At 43.9% G+C, this 18513-nt stretch overlaps 1 protein-coding gene across 5 annotated transcripts; it reads right to left on the bottom strand.

The window, feature by feature from the left end:
- Nucleotides 1-3441: 3441 nt before the first annotated feature.
- LOC106582878 (host cell factor 1) lies at nt 3442-17141 on the bottom strand. 5 transcript variants are annotated; one of them, XM_014166461.3, is made up of 28 exons: nt 16983-17140; nt 15628-15822; nt 14738-14886; nt 14464-14624; nt 14114-14322; nt 13913-13997; nt 13660-13766; nt 13264-13443; nt 12782-13018; nt 12383-12531; nt 12099-12278; nt 11734-11958; nt 11227-11334; nt 10904-11120; nt 10686-10816; nt 10166-10304; nt 9820-10031; nt 9334-9663; nt 8754-9186; nt 8530-8666; nt 8036-8297; nt 7548-7883; nt 7356-7444; nt 7110-7244; nt 6843-7028; nt 6394-6691; nt 6206-6269; nt 3442-6071 (listed from the first exon to the last, which is right to left on the bottom strand). In XM_014166461.3, exons 2-28 carry the CDS (start codon nt 15815-15817, stop codon nt 6032-6034), a joined length of 4989 nt encoding a protein of 1662 aa, XP_014021936.2. In that variant the 5' UTR covers nt 15818-15822; nt 16983-17140; the 3' UTR covers nt 3442-6031. The 5 variants fall into 5 exon arrangements, with proteins under 5 accessions (XP_014021936.2, XP_014021933.2, XP_014021931.2 ...); XM_014166458.3 differs by having other exon boundaries at nt 8530-8663; nt 8754-9663; nt 16983-17141; XM_014166456.3 differs by having other exon boundaries at nt 8754-9663.
- Between the last annotated feature and the right edge of the window lie 1372 nt (nt 17142-18513).

The following is an 18513-nucleotide window of genomic DNA, read 5'->3' as shown; positions in this document are numbered from 1 at the left end:
TTGGCGACGTCGCTGACGCACTTGCCAAGGCGCCAGGCTTCTAGCAGCTTTCTGCTCTGGGATGGAATTGTGTGCACCGCAGTGAATGCAAGATTTAAATCTCTGGAATTTTCCCCCAAAAAATGTAACGTCCATTGAAAGAAACTTCAGTACAAATTGTTCAAGTCAATAACCAGCTGAATAAACGTGGGCAAAAAAGGAGGAAAATTGTTTCGAATTGGGGTTGTGCGCACTTCCAGGAATAGGTTTTACTTCGCATTGCCCTCTGATAAGAACCAAAGACAAACGTGAGATAAAATCTATAACATAAATCTATAATTACCTCAGATATTCGATTTTTTAAAGTCCTTTAACCAAAGTTGTTGCCATTATTGAATATGTTTACAGAAATTGATGGGACATAACATAGCAGGTAAATTGAAGACAGGGAAAAGGTGCACGCAGTCTGTTTTCAGATCAGATCGGCTACGACACTTCTGAACTCATGACGGAATTGGGAAAACCTAAACCTCGGGAAATTCTGTATAAGTCCGAAAAATAATATTAGACAATGCTGGCCAATGTACGTTTGTCATTATTTATAGTTGCCATATGTGCCCCTTAATGTAATGCGACTTTTCTCTGGAAAGGAGCCTGGAAAGGGTAGATCACTTTCTCTTTGGGAATCCCCTCCTTTTTTCTGAGACGCAAAAAATAAAAACGGTGTCAAATTACTATAAAGTTCATAGTTATTCTACAAGGTATTGTTTGTGATAGCACAGTATCAAATAACGTTCATATCATACATGTAATTGATCAATGATAATTGCATCCATATCACTGTTGTGTAAAGTGAACTGTCATACTATTTTGTGTATGACACAGTCCCAAAATTAGATGAAAGGGGAACTCATTGTGTGCTCAGGATGGGGAAATCCTTCTTCATGAACAGATACAGTATGTAAATTATTGCTTCACTAACATGTACCTAGCAATCATTGGGACTGACTTTCTCACCAAAGATGTGAGCCTAGGGGGAAGTGCAGTCATTCTGCAGGTGAGTACTTGTTTGTGGGACTTATTATCTTAATTATGTCCAATCTGTCCCAACACATTAAATAATTGAACAGCTGTCGACAGTGGCTGCTACTGTCTTTTTCTCAGCTCATAACCAGACTCATATTAGTCTCTCCCTTCATTCAGATCTGGGACACTGCTGCGGCAGAGAGTTTCTAGTCTCTGGGTAAGCCCCTGTATAGGGGCTTTCACTGTTGCCTAACTATGTTTAACATCACGTCAGAGACTTCTTTCTCTGCTCTGGAGGTTTGGAGAAAAGAGTGACCTGACTGACTTTCCATTCATTGTGATACGTAACAAGACTGAGCTGAGCAACAAACGTGATGTTAGTCACTAAACATTAGGGTACATCTTCATGATTTTCAGTGTTTTTTCCTCATTTTCTCCACTCCTGTATCGACACTGATCTGAAAACACAAGATAGGTGAAAACATAGTAGCGGAGGCCCTGACCCAAGGCTAACCTACCAGATATTTGCCTTCATTATACACACACACACTGAAGAAGGTTGACAATGTTGGAGTCATTAAAACTCGTTTTTCAACCACTCCACAAATTTCTTGTAAACAAACTATAGTTTTGGCAAGTCTGTTAGGACATCTACTTTGTACATGACACAAGTCATTTTTCCAACAATTGTTTACAGACAGATTATTTCACTTATAATTCACTGTATCACAATTCCAGTGGGTCAGAAGTTTACATACACTAAGTTGACTGTGCCTTTAAACAGCTCGGCAAAAATTCCAGAAAATGATGTCATGGCTTTAGAAGCTTCTGATAGGCTAATTGATATCATTTGAGTCAATTAGAGGTGTACCTGTGGATGTATTTCAAGGCCTACGTTTGAACTCAGTGCCTCTTTGCTTGACATCATGGGAAAATCAAAAGAAATCAGCCAAGACCTCAAAAACCAAATTATAGACCTCCACAAGTCTGGTTCATCCTTGGGAGCAATTTCCAAATGCCTGAAGGTACCACATTCATCTGTACAAACAATAGTATGCAAGTATAAACACAGCCGTCATACCACTCAGGAAGGAGATGCTTTCTGTCTCCAAGAGATGAACATACTTTGGTGCGAAAAGTGCAAATCAATCCCAGGACCACAGCAAAGGACCTTGTAAGGATGCTGGAGGAAACAGGTACAAAGGTATCTATATCCACAGTAAAACGAGTCCTATATCGACATAACCTGAAAGGCCACTCAGCAAGGAAGAAGCCACTGCTCCAAAACCGCCATATAAAAAAATCCAGACTACGGTTTGCAACTGCAGATGGGGACAAAGCTCGTACTTTTTGGAGAAATGTCCTCTGGTCTGATGAAACGAAAATAGAACAGTTTGGCCATAATGACCATTGTTATGTTTGGAGGAAAAAGTGGGAAGCTTGCAAGCTGAAGAACACCATCCAACCGTGAAGGACGGGGTGGCAGCATCATGTTGTGGGGGTGCTTTACTGCAGGAGGGACTGGTGCACTTCACAAAATAGGTGGCATCATGAGGGAGGAAAATTATGTGGATATATTGAAGCAACATCTCAAGACATCAGTCAGGAAGTTAAAGCTTGGTCGCAAATGAGTCTTCCAAATGGACAATGACCCCAAGCATACTTCCAAAGTTGTGGCAAAATGGCTTAAGGACAACAAAGTCAAGGTATTGGAGTGGCCATCACAAAGCCCTGACCTCAATCCTATAGAAAATGTGTGAGCAGAACTGAAAAAGCATGTGCGAGCAAGGAGGCCTACAAACCAGACTTAGTTACACCAGCTCTGTCAGGAGGAATGGGCCAAAATTCACCCAACTTATTGTGGGAAGCTTGTGGAAGGCTACCCAAAACGTTTGACCCAAATTAAACAATTTAAAGGCAATGTTACCAAATACTAATTGAGTGTATGTAAACTTCTGACCCACTGGGAATGTGATGAAAGAAATAAAAGCTGAAATAAATAATTCTCTATTATTCTGACATTTCGCATTCTTAAAATAAAGTGGTGATCCTAACTGACTTAAGATGGAATTTTTACTTGGATTACATGTCAGGAATTGTGAAAAACTGAGTTTAAATGTATTTGGCTAAGGTGTATGTAAACTTCTGACTTCAACTGTAGGTGCACAGTACTGTGAGGAAAGAGCCACGGGGGACATTGATGTGGCAAAGCCCTTTTCAAATGCAGCCAGGACAGCTTTACAACAGGTGAGCGAGTCAGCGTTAGGTCTCTTTGGGGCTTGCAGTTGTGAAAGTGATGATGACTGCAACCACTAAGGCGGGTGTTTATTCAGTAGTTTATTATCCAAACTATGGCATACAAAATGTATCCAACTTTGAATCACTGTGCATTATAGTGCTAGTGTATCAATCTATCCCACAATGACTAGAAATGTTATGTTTAACATGTTTATTTTGATGTTAAAAGATACATTACTCCCTACAGTACAAAAAACACACATTGGAAAATACAGGACAATTCCAGATAACCTGCAAACAGCCGGAAGAAACTCACAAGTGTCAGTGCTAAGACCAGCACCTGCCCCAGTGTGGGAGGTAAAGTTCTGAAAGACCTCAGCACTGTGCAAAAATAGTGACCCGGTAAAGGTACTGTGGAAGAAAAGGACACATTTGTATACCACATGGAAAGGAACAAAGTCATTAAATGTTTATTAGATATTTTTTTAGATCCTTCAGCTTATGGTCAAACTTAAGGCATTACTACTAAAATACACTGGCTGCATGCATATGTCTAGTTTTGCTCAACAGACACTGACACGTACAAAATCATGGATGTATATGAAACAGGGGTTTCAATATAGAAATTAATCTGGATAATCTGGAGACTAAGGTGATGCCCAGAGAAGAAATTAAACCAAGGTGCAAGTACTACAATCTCAAGAGGTAACACATTCTCCCTTGACTTCACTTCTTCTCTGGTCATTTCCATTCTGAAAACTCTTTATTTCACCAACTACTGAATACAGTCATGTCCACTCCAAGATTTCCCTCTTTATAAAACTCTGTGTGATTTATCCTGAAGACAAATGTTTCGGTAATGAACCTTGCTGTGTTTCCAACTTACAAATCTGTTTAATAAATGCAAGTCATAGCAATTGAATCAGGGAGACAGTTTTTTTTACAAGTCAAGAAACAAAAAGGCAATTGAGAGATGACCAACATGTAAAAACATTTTGGTACAGGTAATTATATAAAAATGCCAAGATGTTATTTTATTCTTGCTCTGGAAGAACTAATTTACAAGCGAGTCCAAACTCTGGCTATGCTTCTTCCTTCCCACCAAGACATCCCAATTTAAAGGTATACTTTTCACAATTAACTTGCACACCTCACCTCTATAGTTGTTAAAATAAGAGCCTAAAAAAAAATGTAAATTGGATTTGGTGGTCCCTAACAGTATAAGGAAAGAAAATCTACCACTATCATTTTTCTGTCTAACACAGGGATCACCAACTCAATTAAGCCGCAGGCTGATTTTTTCTTGAATATAATTACAAAAAAAATGTGTAGACTGCAAATTGACCGAAAGAAGCCCAACCAGATATGACTAAAACAACCATTTCAAACCTTGCTTACATGTGTATACAATCACATCTCTATTATGCATGGAAATACTTAGGAACAGATTTCCTAAATGAAAAAAAATCACTTGGAGCTGATTTCCTGATGTTTTTACAGTGTTATGTCCAACAACAAAAATATACTCTTTTTGGGGGGGGGGGGGGGGGGGCTAAACGTGGGCCGCCAGTTAGGGGTACATGTTCTAAAATAAATGTGCGGGGAAAGAGGGAAGGAATATGACAACTGATCAGATTTTTCTTCATTCATTTTCCATGTTTGGCATACACACAGTGATACAAGCATTGAAAGATGTAGTAAACAAAGTAAAAGCACTCCTCTCCCTGGGTCTGTTTCAAATTCCCTTCAGTCCTATTACATCTGGGGTCCTAGTCAAAACAAATACAAAAGTCTTTCTTTTTCATACCCCCTGATACAACATACAACTGATCGAACCAGGATTTAAAAATATAGTGGCTACTTCAGCACTGCCACCCGTCTTCCCACCAACACATGAAAACAATGGAGACAAACAATAGTAAACAAAACGAAAAAAGTAGTTGACGTTTTAAAAATGCACAGTGACAAGGAAAAGCTTAAAAAAATACAAAAATAAACTACACAAATATCTTCTGCATCAGTGCTTGCTAATTTCTGGGGAAGATTTTTGCAAGATGTGTGTATGCTGCAAGTTTCAGTCCTAGAAAAGTCGGTCTCTCACTACAAATGTTTTCCTTCGTCATTCGATTCGTTGTCCTCTTCATAGCATCAGCCCTCAGTTCTCATCTCAGGGGAAAAGCACACTGATGAGATTACTAGGAGACTGGAGTCCAGTATGATATCTGAATCGATTGATTTCTTAAATTAAGCACATTTCTCCTTGAGGGAAAAATAACCTCTTTTGTTTGTTTTCCCATTTTGATAATTCCTCCCATCTAAACTAACACCACCACTGCCTCCTGTTCAGCACATCCTCAAACTGTACATCAGCTCATGAAGTCTCTCTTTACACCCCCCCCCCCATCAAAAAAATAACATTAAGTTTAGGCTGGCTCACAGCTTGTGAAGCTGTAAATGTTTCTCTACAATTACTCAACTACTGAAAGTAGCCAAAAAAAAAGTATAATAAAAGTAGCTAGAGAGAGAGAAAAAAAAGTTATGAAGTAAAAGCTATAATGTGCTTTTTTAAATTTGTGTTGCTCTAGAAATAGTGGGACAAATAGAAAAAGGGGTCTTGCCTACAGAACCATATCTCTTATTGACTTCCATCTAGGGTTTCTGCTGCCATTTTGTTTATGTTGCTGGCTGGATGTAGGTTAACTTGAGGATGGGGTGAAGTCAGGATGAGGATGGAGGGATCAGTCTTCCTGGTCAAAAAGGACAGCGGGGGGGTGTCATCTGTGCGATCTCACTGGTCTGTTCTTGCCTTCTTTTGACCAGCAGCCTTACTGCAGGGGCAGACAGAAAGCAAAACATTTATTTAAGGTAATTTGCCATTGTTGAGGAAATATTCATCCACAACCAGTTAGTGTTGATAATGTGTGTGGAATGTAGGCTAGATTAGATGGAACCAGGTACTTACGTATCAGGCGAGGAAACTGGTCTTTTTGGGGCAGGTTTTGCCAAGGTTCCATCTTTGCTGGACTCTAAAAAGGGGGAAATCCATTAAAGCGAAACCATATTTAAACACTTAAAAACAAGTACAACCGTAATTATAGAGACGCTGCTCCATTTTGCTCAACAGCAGAATTTAAATGAAAGTTTACCCACCTTGCAGCCATCTGACTTGTGTGGCAGGGCCGTAGCCCTTCTCGTTGCGCGCAGCTATGCGGAAGATGATGGCGGGCTTGGTGGTGTAGTCTATGTGGGCATTGGAGAGGCTGGAGGACTGCACCAAGCAGGAGGGGTTGGGCCCACAGTACACCCGCATGAAGGCCAGCTGGGCTGGGGTGGAGGCCTTGGGCTCAGCTGTCTGGGTGCTCTGGATGGCCAGGTACACAGAGTACTCAATGATCTTCCCTGATGTCACCGAGGGAGGCTCCCAGGTGAGGTGGGCACCATCTGGGCTCTGAGAGGGAAAAGATGGAACCGTTGTTTTAACGCAAAAGCAGCAGAAAAACAATCCACATTCCATCAAGACTAGAAAAACTGCAACCTCTGATTATTTGTCAAGGGTGCCCTAAAACAGTAATTGTTCCGTGAATAGTTGGCAGTTTTACCTTGCTGATTTTGATGGCACAAGGTGCTCCAGGGAAGCCTGGTAAACAGGTCTTAAAAGCAGATATCTCTGAGAAGGAACCACGACCACAAGCGTTGATGCCAGCGACACGGAACTTGTAGGCTGTGCCAGGTTGCAGCTCCATTTTCTTCATCTGGTTATAGTCTGGCATGGCACCCGAGTCATCCTACAACACACACATCGTTAGTGCTGCACTGAACTCTGATCTCGAAGCCATCAAAGGCATGAATCCAGCTTTGAGGCTTACCTCTACTTGAGAATCGTCCTCTGGGATGAAGAAGTGCGTAACCACCATGTTTGTCACCTTGACAATGCCAACATCAAACCACTGGTTCTCTTTTTTTACAAGAGTCTTGATAGGGGCTGGTTGAGGGTTTAGCTTCTGTATATGACCGCGACATAAAAGGAAGTTAGAGGAATGTTGAATGGCACAACATGCTTTCAAATTCTGATCAAACAGGCAGGATACAAGCAGGACATTATGGGTACTCACCCCACCCTCAATGCCATTGGCCACCTCTGCTACAGCAGCTTGCAGCTTGGCTGGACTGGCAACAGCAAATGTGCTTGAGGGGGCCAGGGCTGCAAGGGGACAAGAGGGAGAAGTCCATTTAAGACCCAGAGAAACACTATTAGTAAGAATAAAGAATTATACTCCTAAAAGAGAATTTAAAGAAATACTTACTCTCAGTGGATGTGCGCGGCAGCAGTGACGCCACAGCGCTGGAGACAGCTGCAGCCATCTCGGGGTGCCCGTTGCTCTCAGACGCAGGGTCGTTGAGGCTGTCTGCGGGGGCAAGGCCCTCAGTGGGTAGGGCCTGGGCGTTTCCTTGCTGCTGAGCCTGGGCCTGAGCCTGGGCCTGAGCCTGGGCCTGAGCCTGGGCCTGAGCCTGGGCCTGAGCCTGGGCCTGAGCTTCCTGGAGCTGGTGCTGCTGCTGGACCAAGGCTGCCAACTCCTGCTGGGTCAGGACGATGGGGAGTGTGATGGCCTGCTGTCCGGTCGAGCCAGAATCACCCTCGTCTATGCATGCAGGGGAACGCAGTTTGATTGTGAGATTGTTGCAGTTGGGGAGCGGTTGTCTTCACACACATTTAAAGTAATTTGAGATGAATCCATTATCATCTACCAACAATTGCCTGGTAATACACTGCCAATCTGAGGGCCATACTTACTCATGACTGCCTGCTGTGCTGCCTGGAGGACTGCCTGAATGGCCAGGGCCTGGGCCTCCTCTGTGGCAGCAGCCTGCGCCGCTGCCTCCGCAGCTGCGGTCACAGCCAGCTCCTCTGCAGACAGACCTGTCCCCATCTGTCCCTCTGACAGCTCTGGGGACAGCCCAGTCTCCATAGCCGTCTCTCCCCCCTCCGTGGCCGTGTCTGTCTGCATGGGCTCTTCTGTGGAACCTGCTGCACCCTCAGTGATCGACAAAATGGACTGGAGATAAAAAGGGTAAAAATTAATGAGTGCAAATTCTCAAAATGGACAAGATTAATTAATTATTTCCATACATTCTATTGATTTTGGGCATTAGTTGCTGATAATTTGCCTAACCATGCCAGTGAGTAATTTTGAACTAAACTCTTACACTAGCAATTCCACAATTGTTATGCTATCAGTAGAGTATAGACTGGCAAAGCATTGTTAGTTCAGTTAGGTGTTTCTTTACAGGTACTGAGGGCCCCGGGGCTGGTGTGGACTGGGTCACAGTAGTGATGGCTCTGCTCTGGATGGTGGCTGGGGTTGTTTCTGATGCAGTGGTGGAAGGAGTCTCTGTACTGCTGGTGGCACTGTCTGCTCCATCTGCTGTAGGACACACATGGCATGAAATATAGCCCTAAACATTCAAATAAAACCCATTAAAAACAACAAGTGTCTATTCTAACAGTATACCTGTGGCAGTAGTTGCCGTGTTGGTGGTGCCAGTCTCGTGGGTTTCACAGGGGGGGTTGGAACACACCCTCTGCACAGTGCCAGTCTGGTTCCCGGCCATGTTTGAGTTGGCCTGGGACGGGGTGTTGGTGGTCCCAGTTTCGTGGGTCTCGCAGGGTGGGTTTGAGCACACCCTCTGCACAGTGCCAGTCTGCCCATTACCCATGCTGGACAAGGACTGAGTGGCAGTGTTGGTTGTGCCTGTTTCATGTGTCTCGCAGGGTGGGTTTAAGCACACCGTAGAGCCCATGGCTGGCTTTGGACTCTGCACAGTTCCGGTCTGGGCTGAGCCCATGTTGGAGCATGCCGTGGTGGGGGTGAATGTGGTGCCGGTGCTCAGGTTCTCTGGTCCCTGTTTGCCTGTGGCGGTTCCGGGGGAAGAAGAGGTGGTCGTCTGAGGGGGAGAGGACAGAGATGGGGGGTGAGAGGATGAGCTACTCTGGACAGTGCCCAGTTGGTTAGACCCCATGATGGTGTGGGCGATGGTTGAGGTGTTAGTGGTGCCCGTCTCGTGGGTCTCTGATGGAGGGCTTGTACACACCCTCATTGCCCCGCCCATGTCGGTGGAGGCGGTCGTTGCGGTGTTGGTGGTGCCCGTCTCGTGGGTCTCACAGGGGGGGTTGGAGCAGACCCTCTGCACCCCACCTATATCGGAGGAGGCTGTGGTTGCGGTGTTGGTGGTGCCCGTCTCGTGGGTCTCACAGGGGGGGTTGGAGCAGACCATGGTGACAGTGCCATCGCCAACCTCAGTAGAAGAGGGCTGCTCAGAGGTGGGGGAGGCCAGGAAGGACACAGGCAAGTCCTGCACTGGCTGGGCCTCAACCCCGCTGGGGGTGGTGATGAGAGTCACCTGGGTTGGCTGGTTTGCCGACTGCAATGAGAGCACATCAGGTATTGATTATGACGGAGAAAACCCAATCAAAAAGCTCTCCACATTGTGCAGCATGACAGTTCATGTTCCAATTATCAAGAACATAATCGGAGCTATAGCTAGATATCTGTATTAAGAATAGCACAGTCGGCTTACCATGGTGGAAGTGGAAAGGGTAGTAGCTGTGGTCAGACTGGTCTGGGCTGCTGACACAGTGATGGCAGTGGGGTTGATAACTTGACTGGACAGGGTGGCAATGGTGCCCAGGGTGGTGATTGGAGTTGCCAGAGAGGCATTGGCACTGGCTACAAAGCTCCCTGCCAGACTGGAGGAGACTGTCCCTGTGACAGTCCCCAGGGTGGTGACACCTAGGGGAACGAACAAAGCACTAACTCAACAAGGGGGAGACAGCTGGAACTATGCTTGAAAAAGGAAATGTAACCGCATACTTATGAACTGAACAGACAGCACCTGTTTGTAATTATGAAAATGTTATCCATACCAGTTGTTCCCTTGACGACCAGTGTAGTTACATTGGGCTTGACAGAAGACATTGTGACCGGGGTGACGAGTCGGACTCCACCCATGGGTACAGTGCGCAGAATGGTGCCAGGTTGGCCCGGAGCTCCCTTCAAAACCACCTACAAAAACCAAGGGGGAGGTAAAATAATAAAATTGAGAGGCTAGGGGGCACTATTACACTCATCCACTGGGGCAAGACATTTGATACAGCCAAATGTACAGTATTAGTAGCACTAATCAGAAGAGAAGATTCAAATATAGTCCCCAGAGGTATGCATGCATTTCAACTGCTCCAAACACTGCTGTACTTCGCCGTATGATATTTATCAAATGTAACTAAATATAAAATGCCATGTGACATTTAAAAGCTAAAAAAAGGCACCAATGTCAAAACTGAAACATCTCAAATTGTTTCACATAGCCTATAAATATTATGCATAAACATATCATATAGGCATATTCTACAAGAGGTTGTAAGGGTCATCATTTCTGTGAGGTACCTGTGTCAGCCCTTGCTGGCCAGTTGCAGTGCCAAGCTTGGGCATGGTGGTGATGATTTTGCCTGGAGTGCCAGTGGTCATCATCTTGGTGGTGATGATGGTATAGGGCGTCTTCCCTGTGCTGCTGGTCACTGTTAGCAACAAAACAAACTGTCAGCATATGGTCCTCTTGTATTGTGCTGAATTGTCCCTGAAACATGAAGCCAGTGGGTTCTGACCTGTGGCTCCAGGCTGGGTCATAATAGCAGACATAGGGATGGTCTTGATGATGGTGGTGCCCTGTTTGGTTGTGGTGGGCGACATGCCGCTGATGTTCAGGATGGTGGGTTTGTTCCCTGTTCCTCCCGCCTGGGACGTGGTGATGATGGTGGTGGGCTTGCCATCCGCTGAGGTCACCAGCTTCAGTATGGTGCCGGCAGGGAGAGAACCCTTAGTCTACGGGAGACACAGTGGATTATGAACATGATCAACTGAAAGCAGACTGAGCCTGTCCATGGAGTTTTATCTTCCTCCTTTTCCTGCTCTCATGAAGATAGCTGACCTGTATGAGCTGTGTGAGAGGGTTAGTGGAAGCCTGGCCTGTAACAGCTGATGTCTGCACTGGCTTGGTTTGTACCACAGACATCATCTTGCCAAGGTTGGAGATCTGCTGACATAGGAGAGAGACTCAATTTATGAGTCACCAGAAAACGTCACAGTATTTGGCGTCAGGAGATCAGTGTCAAGTGGACAACTGAACTGTGAGTACAGCCAATCTAACAGACCCTGACAGTCATGCAGATCTATGAACTCAAGCTGTTCCATATCTTGGAGGTTTCCACAGCCACATCTTCTACCACGGGTTCATGCCTAGGCCATATAAGATTCATCTGATACGGGTGGGGGACAACAACAACAAAAAACTAGCCACAGTGTAAAACTATTTCTCAGTTCACAGCATGCATGTCAAATTCTTAAGTGGGATCTTGTATAAGGAGAGACATTTCTCACAACCTTCTGCCTGTATTCCCTCCCCTCCGTGTCCTGTAAGACCGTCTAGTTCTCTCACCAAAGTGCCGCTGCCTCCCATTGTGAGGGGGCTCTTGACCAGGGTGATGGTCTTGGTGACTCCTCCCACCATGGTGGTAACCACCTGGTGTTGCTGGGCTACGGTAACCGTGCCCGACTTGTGCACAGTGATGATGGGTCTGTTGGGCGAGTTGGGTGACGATACGGTCGCTGTGCCCACCTGAGCTGCAGCTGTCTTCAGCATGCGAGTGGCTGGGTTACTAACCTGGAAGCAGAAAATACAAAATGTGTTAAGGGTGTAAATTCTAAACTGGGTCATGACAGAGGCTACCTGACAAACCCATACATTCTGCCATTGAGTTTCATTTTTTTTTTTTTTACAGACTGATATTTGATGGGTCTTACCATGAGAGGAGATGCCATTTTGACTGTGGTGGAGCCAGGGGAGACAGCCATGGTTTTGACAAGGGTGGCACCTGCTGGAATGTTGAGTACAGTGCTTGAAGAGGGTGGGATCTTCTGTGTGGCTGCTGCAGCTGCAGCCAAAGCTGCCATGCCACTCATCTGAGGGCTGTTGCCGACTGGCTAAAAGGAAAACAAACAGTCCTGAGTGAGGCAATACTCTTGGCATTACTCTGGAAACAACTTTTTACCCTTGAATAACAAAACCATTTCACAATTGTCCATACTGTTCCTTGGGCGGTCTGGGCAGGAACAACCATGCGAACTCCTGGAAGAAGTGATGTCACAGTGACAGGGGATTTCCCAGCCTGGTTTGGTCGCACAGTGACAAGGGAGGTACCCGTGCCAGATGGAGGCGCTGCCACCTTCAAGATAGCTGTCAAAACAACAGAAAATCTGCTCAGTATATAGAGCTGTTGAGGTCTGCTTTTTACATACCATTTGGTATGCGGTTATCGAAATACAATGGGCTGTAAAAATGAACAATGAAAACTGTGACAATAGTCCATAAAATGGTACAAACAACCTGAACAAGTAGGACATCCATGGTTTTACCTGGCCCACGAGCTGTGGAGGCAGCCAGCGGGCTTCTGGGCATGTTGGGAAGGATAGTACAATAGTGATACCTGTGTGTGGTAGGTTCTGAGCAGAGGGAGCAGCTGTGGCTGGGCTCTTAGGCAAGTTCCCTTGCAGAGAGGTGGCGGCATTGAGGGCCGGCGAGGTCACAGCAGTGGCGGCTGGAATGTCGTACTTTTGTAGCTGCAGCAGGTAGGTGTCTGCGGTGGACACAGCGCCCCAGCTTACCTCCAGGGAGTTGGTGTTGGCACGGACTAGCTGCACTCTCGAGGGAGCGTGTGGCCTCTCTGTAACCAAAACATAAAATGGTCACATTTCTTATAAGCAATCAACAGAAGCAGAGTAAGCCTCGCCAAGAGCACAGTTGAGCAAATACTGTGGGCTTGCTTTACCAGAGTAAATGAGAAAATAGGAGTTACATTTACATTTTTTGTCATTTAGCAGACGCTCTTATCCAGAGCGACTTACAGTAGTGAATGCAAACACCATGCTCTACCAACTGAGCCACAGAGGAGACTACGAGTTGACTCACCTGTTTCAAGGTACCAGAGGTCTTTACAGCAGACTTGGTTGTTCCACGCTTTACGGTAACCGTCACGGCCACTCCAGACATACAACCTAGAGTTGATGGCCACAGAGCAATGTCCTGCCCGAGCCCTTGGGATATTGTCCTCCAGAGTATCCATCACCACTGATTCCCAGGCCATGGAGTCTGGGGTAAAAAGAAACATGAGTTTCACATTTTATTTTTTGACAGTAATATAACTTGACCACCAGGTGACACTGCCATTTACCAATGAATGTTCACTCAGACTGAGTTTGTTGGAGTCGATCAATTCATAATACACAAATCAGATCTAGAGAAACAATCAGCGTGTAAGGTTTAATGCAAGTAGTAGCACCAATAACTGAAAACGGAGAGACGAACCGAGATTTAGGCAGGCCAGTGTGTTTGTGCACTTCCATTCCTTCTCATGTGTGGCCACCTTCACATCATCCATAACCAGGGGAACCCATCCCCCAAACACAAACATCCTACAATGAGGTAGACAAAGAAATGAGAATCAAGCAGTCATCATAAATAGGCTACTGCTGAGAGATTTAACCGATTGTTATTCCAGAGATCTAAATGATCATAATATCACTTTTATAACTTCAACAGGTATTCAGGGAGATCTCACTTGTTTGTGATGGTGGTGGCAGAGTGAAGACTCCTGGGCAGAGGTGCTGTGCCATTCACTGATGGCTTAGTCCAGGTCAGGGTGTCTGCAGACAGAGCAAGATAATTTAGATAATACACCGACTAGACTGATTTATGCGAATAAGAGACAAAGAGTGATTAAATACAATGATATGGTAATACTGTTAACTCAGGAGCCTACCGATGTCAAGGGTCCATAGATCTCCCAGACGACAGCCACTCATCCCTCCATAGATGATCAGGCGAGATTTCTTGCTGTCCTTTTCTGTGTATACTACGGCAGTGTGGCTCTCGCGAGGAGGCGGCAAAACACCGTAAGTAATTGGTATATCCCAGCCCACAACACTGGAGCCAGCACGAAGCTCCAGGGTGTACAGATCATTCAGGTATCTAGTTACAAAATAGAGATTTCAGTCAGAAAGTATTTCTAATTGCTTACTACAAACTACCGATTTGCTTCCATTCCACAGCATCATTTAACCAGTTACCCCACTGGTCACATTTCACAACTCCTTCTTAAGGCATCTGTACCTGGGGATGTTGTTTTTGGGGTCCTCGCTGTCATTAGCCAGTCCTCCAAACAAGTAGCACTTGTTACCCACCAGCGAGAAACTGTGGCCAAGTCGAGGACAGGGAGGTGGACCATTTTTGGGAGTCTTAGCTTTCAACTTTTTCCATTCCCATCTGCTGGCCTGAAGAAAAAAAAAGGCATAATCTATTTATAAGTACTTAAAGACAGCCATTCTACCCCTGGCTTTAGCTCTACCAATGTTTATAACAAGAATGTGGTGAAGCATTCCATTACCTGTAGCTCATAGAGATCATTGCTGTATTTTCCATATTCCACCATTCCACCAAAAACCAGAAGCCGGGTGCCATCACAAACAAAACCGTATGCAGCACATCCAGGGGGAATATCACCACGAACCGCAGGGATAAACCATTGGTTTGTTGCTAGATTAAATAAATAGAGGTTAGTCTGTGTATAGACAGGTAGACATTGTTGGGTGGTCAAGTGCTAGGTAGGCCTATGTGAAGCAAATACTCGAGTAAATATTTACTCGAGCATGTTCCAAGCATCTCTGACAAATGTAGCCTGCATCTTCTTGTTTGAAAGTGTCACATTAGAAGTGTATGTTCTATGCAATGTACTTATATCTGCATAACCCAAAGTTTAAAAACGTCAACTGAAATTTAAACTAACATCATTGCGCTCTCATAAAAACATAATAATAATTTAACACTTATAACTGTGCATGTTGACTACATAAGTCTTTCTTAGGAATAAAATGTTGAAAAAACTACATGTTACTCGGGACAATATCAGTACAGTAAAGTGAACAGAAATTGAGTGCATCCAATAATTGACAGTGTTCAAAACAGTGCTCCTGTCGTCCATTTTATTTTAGCGCGCCATTTTCATTTGTGCGCTTTCAGTTATTTGCCACCAGGCGGCGACAGTTTGTCAGGTAATGTCAGACTACATTTCTCTAAATCTGATATCCAGCACACTACATAAAAGACTACTATTCGTGACTACAGCGGGTAAATGCACCATAAAGCGGGTCCATCGGATTAGAAGCCAAAAAGTATAGTAGAATGACGCATCTCCTACAGTAATTGCTAATATAAAATAAATTAGTGTATGGAGAGTTGACAATATGCAGATTCGGCTGCATGGTGAAGTTATCTTACCTGTGTTGTAGACATGCAACTCATCCACAATTCCTTCATTTCCTCCTCCAAAAACAACCATCAATTCCTTTATAGCAACGGCTCTGTGACCATGTCTGGGCCGAGGGACAGGGCCAGACCATCCCAGTACCCGCTTCCATCGTGGCTGTAGAGTTGAACCAGTGGTCCCAGACACCATGGAACCAGTCATGTCCTCTTCAGGGGAAAAAAGGGTTGTTTAAACAAAAAATGAGAACTCCAAAGCAAGATTGATGACAAGTTCTGATGAAGTCTATTGATACTTGCGAAGTGAAGATAAAACTATGACAAATTGTGCAGAGTGAAAATTGCAGGTGCAATAGAATGTTGGGCCCAAACCCGATGCATTGATAGCGTGCATTTGAAAAAAATAATATTGTAAACTCCAGGGAAGTCGCCATTTTACTGACGTTTCGCAAAAAGGAAAAGCCGGTATTTATAATAATGAATTATGATACACCTAATAGCTACTCACTCTAAAGATAAGATAAAAGATATATTCGACATCACAACTCAATGCTTAAAAGTTATATTGCGCGTCCTTAATTTTTTTTTGTACGTTTGCATCTTGCAGTTAAAGTTTTGAAACAACCTTAAAGTGCCACTATGGGAGCCGCCATCTTGTATAACAACCAAACAAACCTCCGCCAGTCTGAAAAATGGCGGAAGAGAAGACAAATGAAAGACATACGTGTGTTAAATTAAGCTTTAACCTACTGCTTCAACAAGCAGGTGTACTAGCCATATCCAACTACAATCCTATTACGAAATATGTGGATGAAGTGCACCACTAATAATACACGCAAAGCATTTGCAATTAGACCCGTTTGTGGATTGCTATTTTCACGCTTCTCTGGGAGTCGCCATATTTGTCACATTCATTCAATCTATCGCCGCTTCTGCTTTGCATTACAATTGTATACATCTTTCAAGTGGAATCGAACGTAATTTCTCAGATGCACAATACCACGTGAAATCTGAAACTTTCACAACACATCAATTAGAAAACCGCGCATGTACTAACAGAGTTATAGCTAATAGACTATCGTAGCCAGCAAACTCACAATGTTAGCATGGTAGGCGTATTAGCACAGCGTCATTTACCAATTACATACAATAGTTAGATAAATATAAATGCATTATATAGCCAGTGTAATGTAATTCAATATGTAACATTTCAAATAAAGTGTTGTTATTTATCATGCTGTCTCTGGAATCAGCCATCTTTTCGAAAATCGGCCTACTTTTAAGCTCCCTCAAGAAAAATGGCCGTACAGTTCGCCACAACAAAACACCTATATTTACAAAATCTGACGCCCATAAGACATATTACTTACTTCTTTCGATGTACTATTTGCAATAAGACGATTTGGGTGTCTACTCATGAATCACTAGCCCAAGTTCATTCGATTTGTGAAGAAGTATTCCCTCTCATGCCTGCCTGGAAGCTGCCATCTTCTTGACAACCAAAAGGGGAGGAAAACAGCAATTTGGCGTCACCCAAAACAAACATGGCGACTGGTATAGAACCGCTATCAATTAATGCATATTGGACTAAACTAAACGTGCGTTTTGACTTCAAAACAACCTACACAATTTTGTGTAATATCTTTGAAATTGGCATTTACATTTGGACATCAAATATTTCATTTAGTTCGTTGGAAGTTATCATACTTGCACGGGCTACATTGTCCCTTAATAAAGATGGCGATGCACACATATTTCAGTTTAGTACACGATTAAGCATATATAAGAGTTGTGCTATTTATGTTATCTAAATTACATAAATAACAAAACACATAATAAACTGGAATTATGAACATTTTGTTTTGGGGGACTTTACAGTCCCATTCAACACCCACTGCTAAATTGCCACGCCCCCACTTTCAATAAAGCGACAGTGGGGTACCGAATTTACAAGTGTTTTGGCGTATCTGAATGTATGCAATGAAGGCATCAACAAGGTAAATAGCCTGCTCTACAGGTACGCAGTAAGCCATATGAAGACAGTCACTTTAATATTGCAAAGAGGCAATTCACATTTCTTGTCTGTATGCAAAGTAACATATGAGGGGAAAACAGGGATAGGCACTGCATGCACATGCTGCATGGGAAAATTCCAGACCCAAAGCACAAGACTGGTCAATGGACATGACTCTTTAGCTTCAAATGGCTTAAAGGTACTGAACATTCATTCTGAAAAGTACTTTTTCTCTCATTGCTAACTATGTTTGAAAACACCGGCTGAGGCCTCCCGAGTGGCACAGCGGTCTAAGGTAAGGTGACCAGATTTCTGAAATGAAAACTGGGGTCATTTCCAGTTCGGCGGTCAATATATCATTAAAATATCCAATGTTATTATCTATGAAATAAAAATGGGGGACAATTCCGGTTTCATGTATTTAGTCTAACAGGCACACTGTGATAGACAGAGAAAACAATTATATTACAGAAACATTACAGACAAGACAGAACTGTCCGATCTGAACTGCCATTCAGTGGTCCTGGTAGAATAAGAGCAGAAGAGAACATGAGCAAAATTTAAAAAACAGACAATAGTATATGTGAAATTTGATGCTGATGAGATTGGTAACTACATAATATACTCATACCAACCTAATCTGTATATTTCTCAGAAAAATGTATTTTCTTCAGGATTACTCTGTCTTTGGCCAGCTTCTCCATGAACTCCTGGCAGGGGAGGTTGAAGTTTGTCTTCACAATAAGCATGGCGTTGATGGAAGGAACAGTGAACCTATTTCTTGCTGCTGTCCATATATCATTCATTTGGGAGAACACTCTCTCGACTGGTGCATTACTTCCAGGTAAGCACATGACAACAGACGCTAATCTAGCCAGGTTAGTGTG

The sequence above is a fragment of the Salmo salar genome, chromosome 22 (genome assembly GCF_965601325.2).
Source record: "Salmo salar chromosome 22, fSalSal1, whole genome shotgun sequence".
NCBI lineage: Eukaryota > Metazoa > Chordata > Actinopteri > Salmoniformes > Salmonidae > Salmo > Salmo salar.
The sequence above is the reverse complement of the archived record's forward strand: the minus strand, read 5'-3'. Positions and strand labels throughout refer to the sequence as shown.

Excerpts from the sequence above, each read along its gene's own strand:
- LOC106582878 (XM_014166456.3), bottom strand. The coding sequence starts at position 15,817 with ATGACTGGTTCCATGGTGTCTGGGACCACTGGTTCAACTCTACAGCCA. Across the intron at positions 10,032-10,165 it reads GGTCGTCAAGGGAACAACTG|GTGTCACCACCCTGGGGACT; the intron begins GTATGGATAACA and ends TCGTTCCCCTAG. Across the intron at positions 8,667-8,753 it reads CACGGCAACTACTGCCACAG|CAGATGGAGCAGACAGTGCC; the intron begins GTATACTGTTAG and ends TGTGTCCTACAG.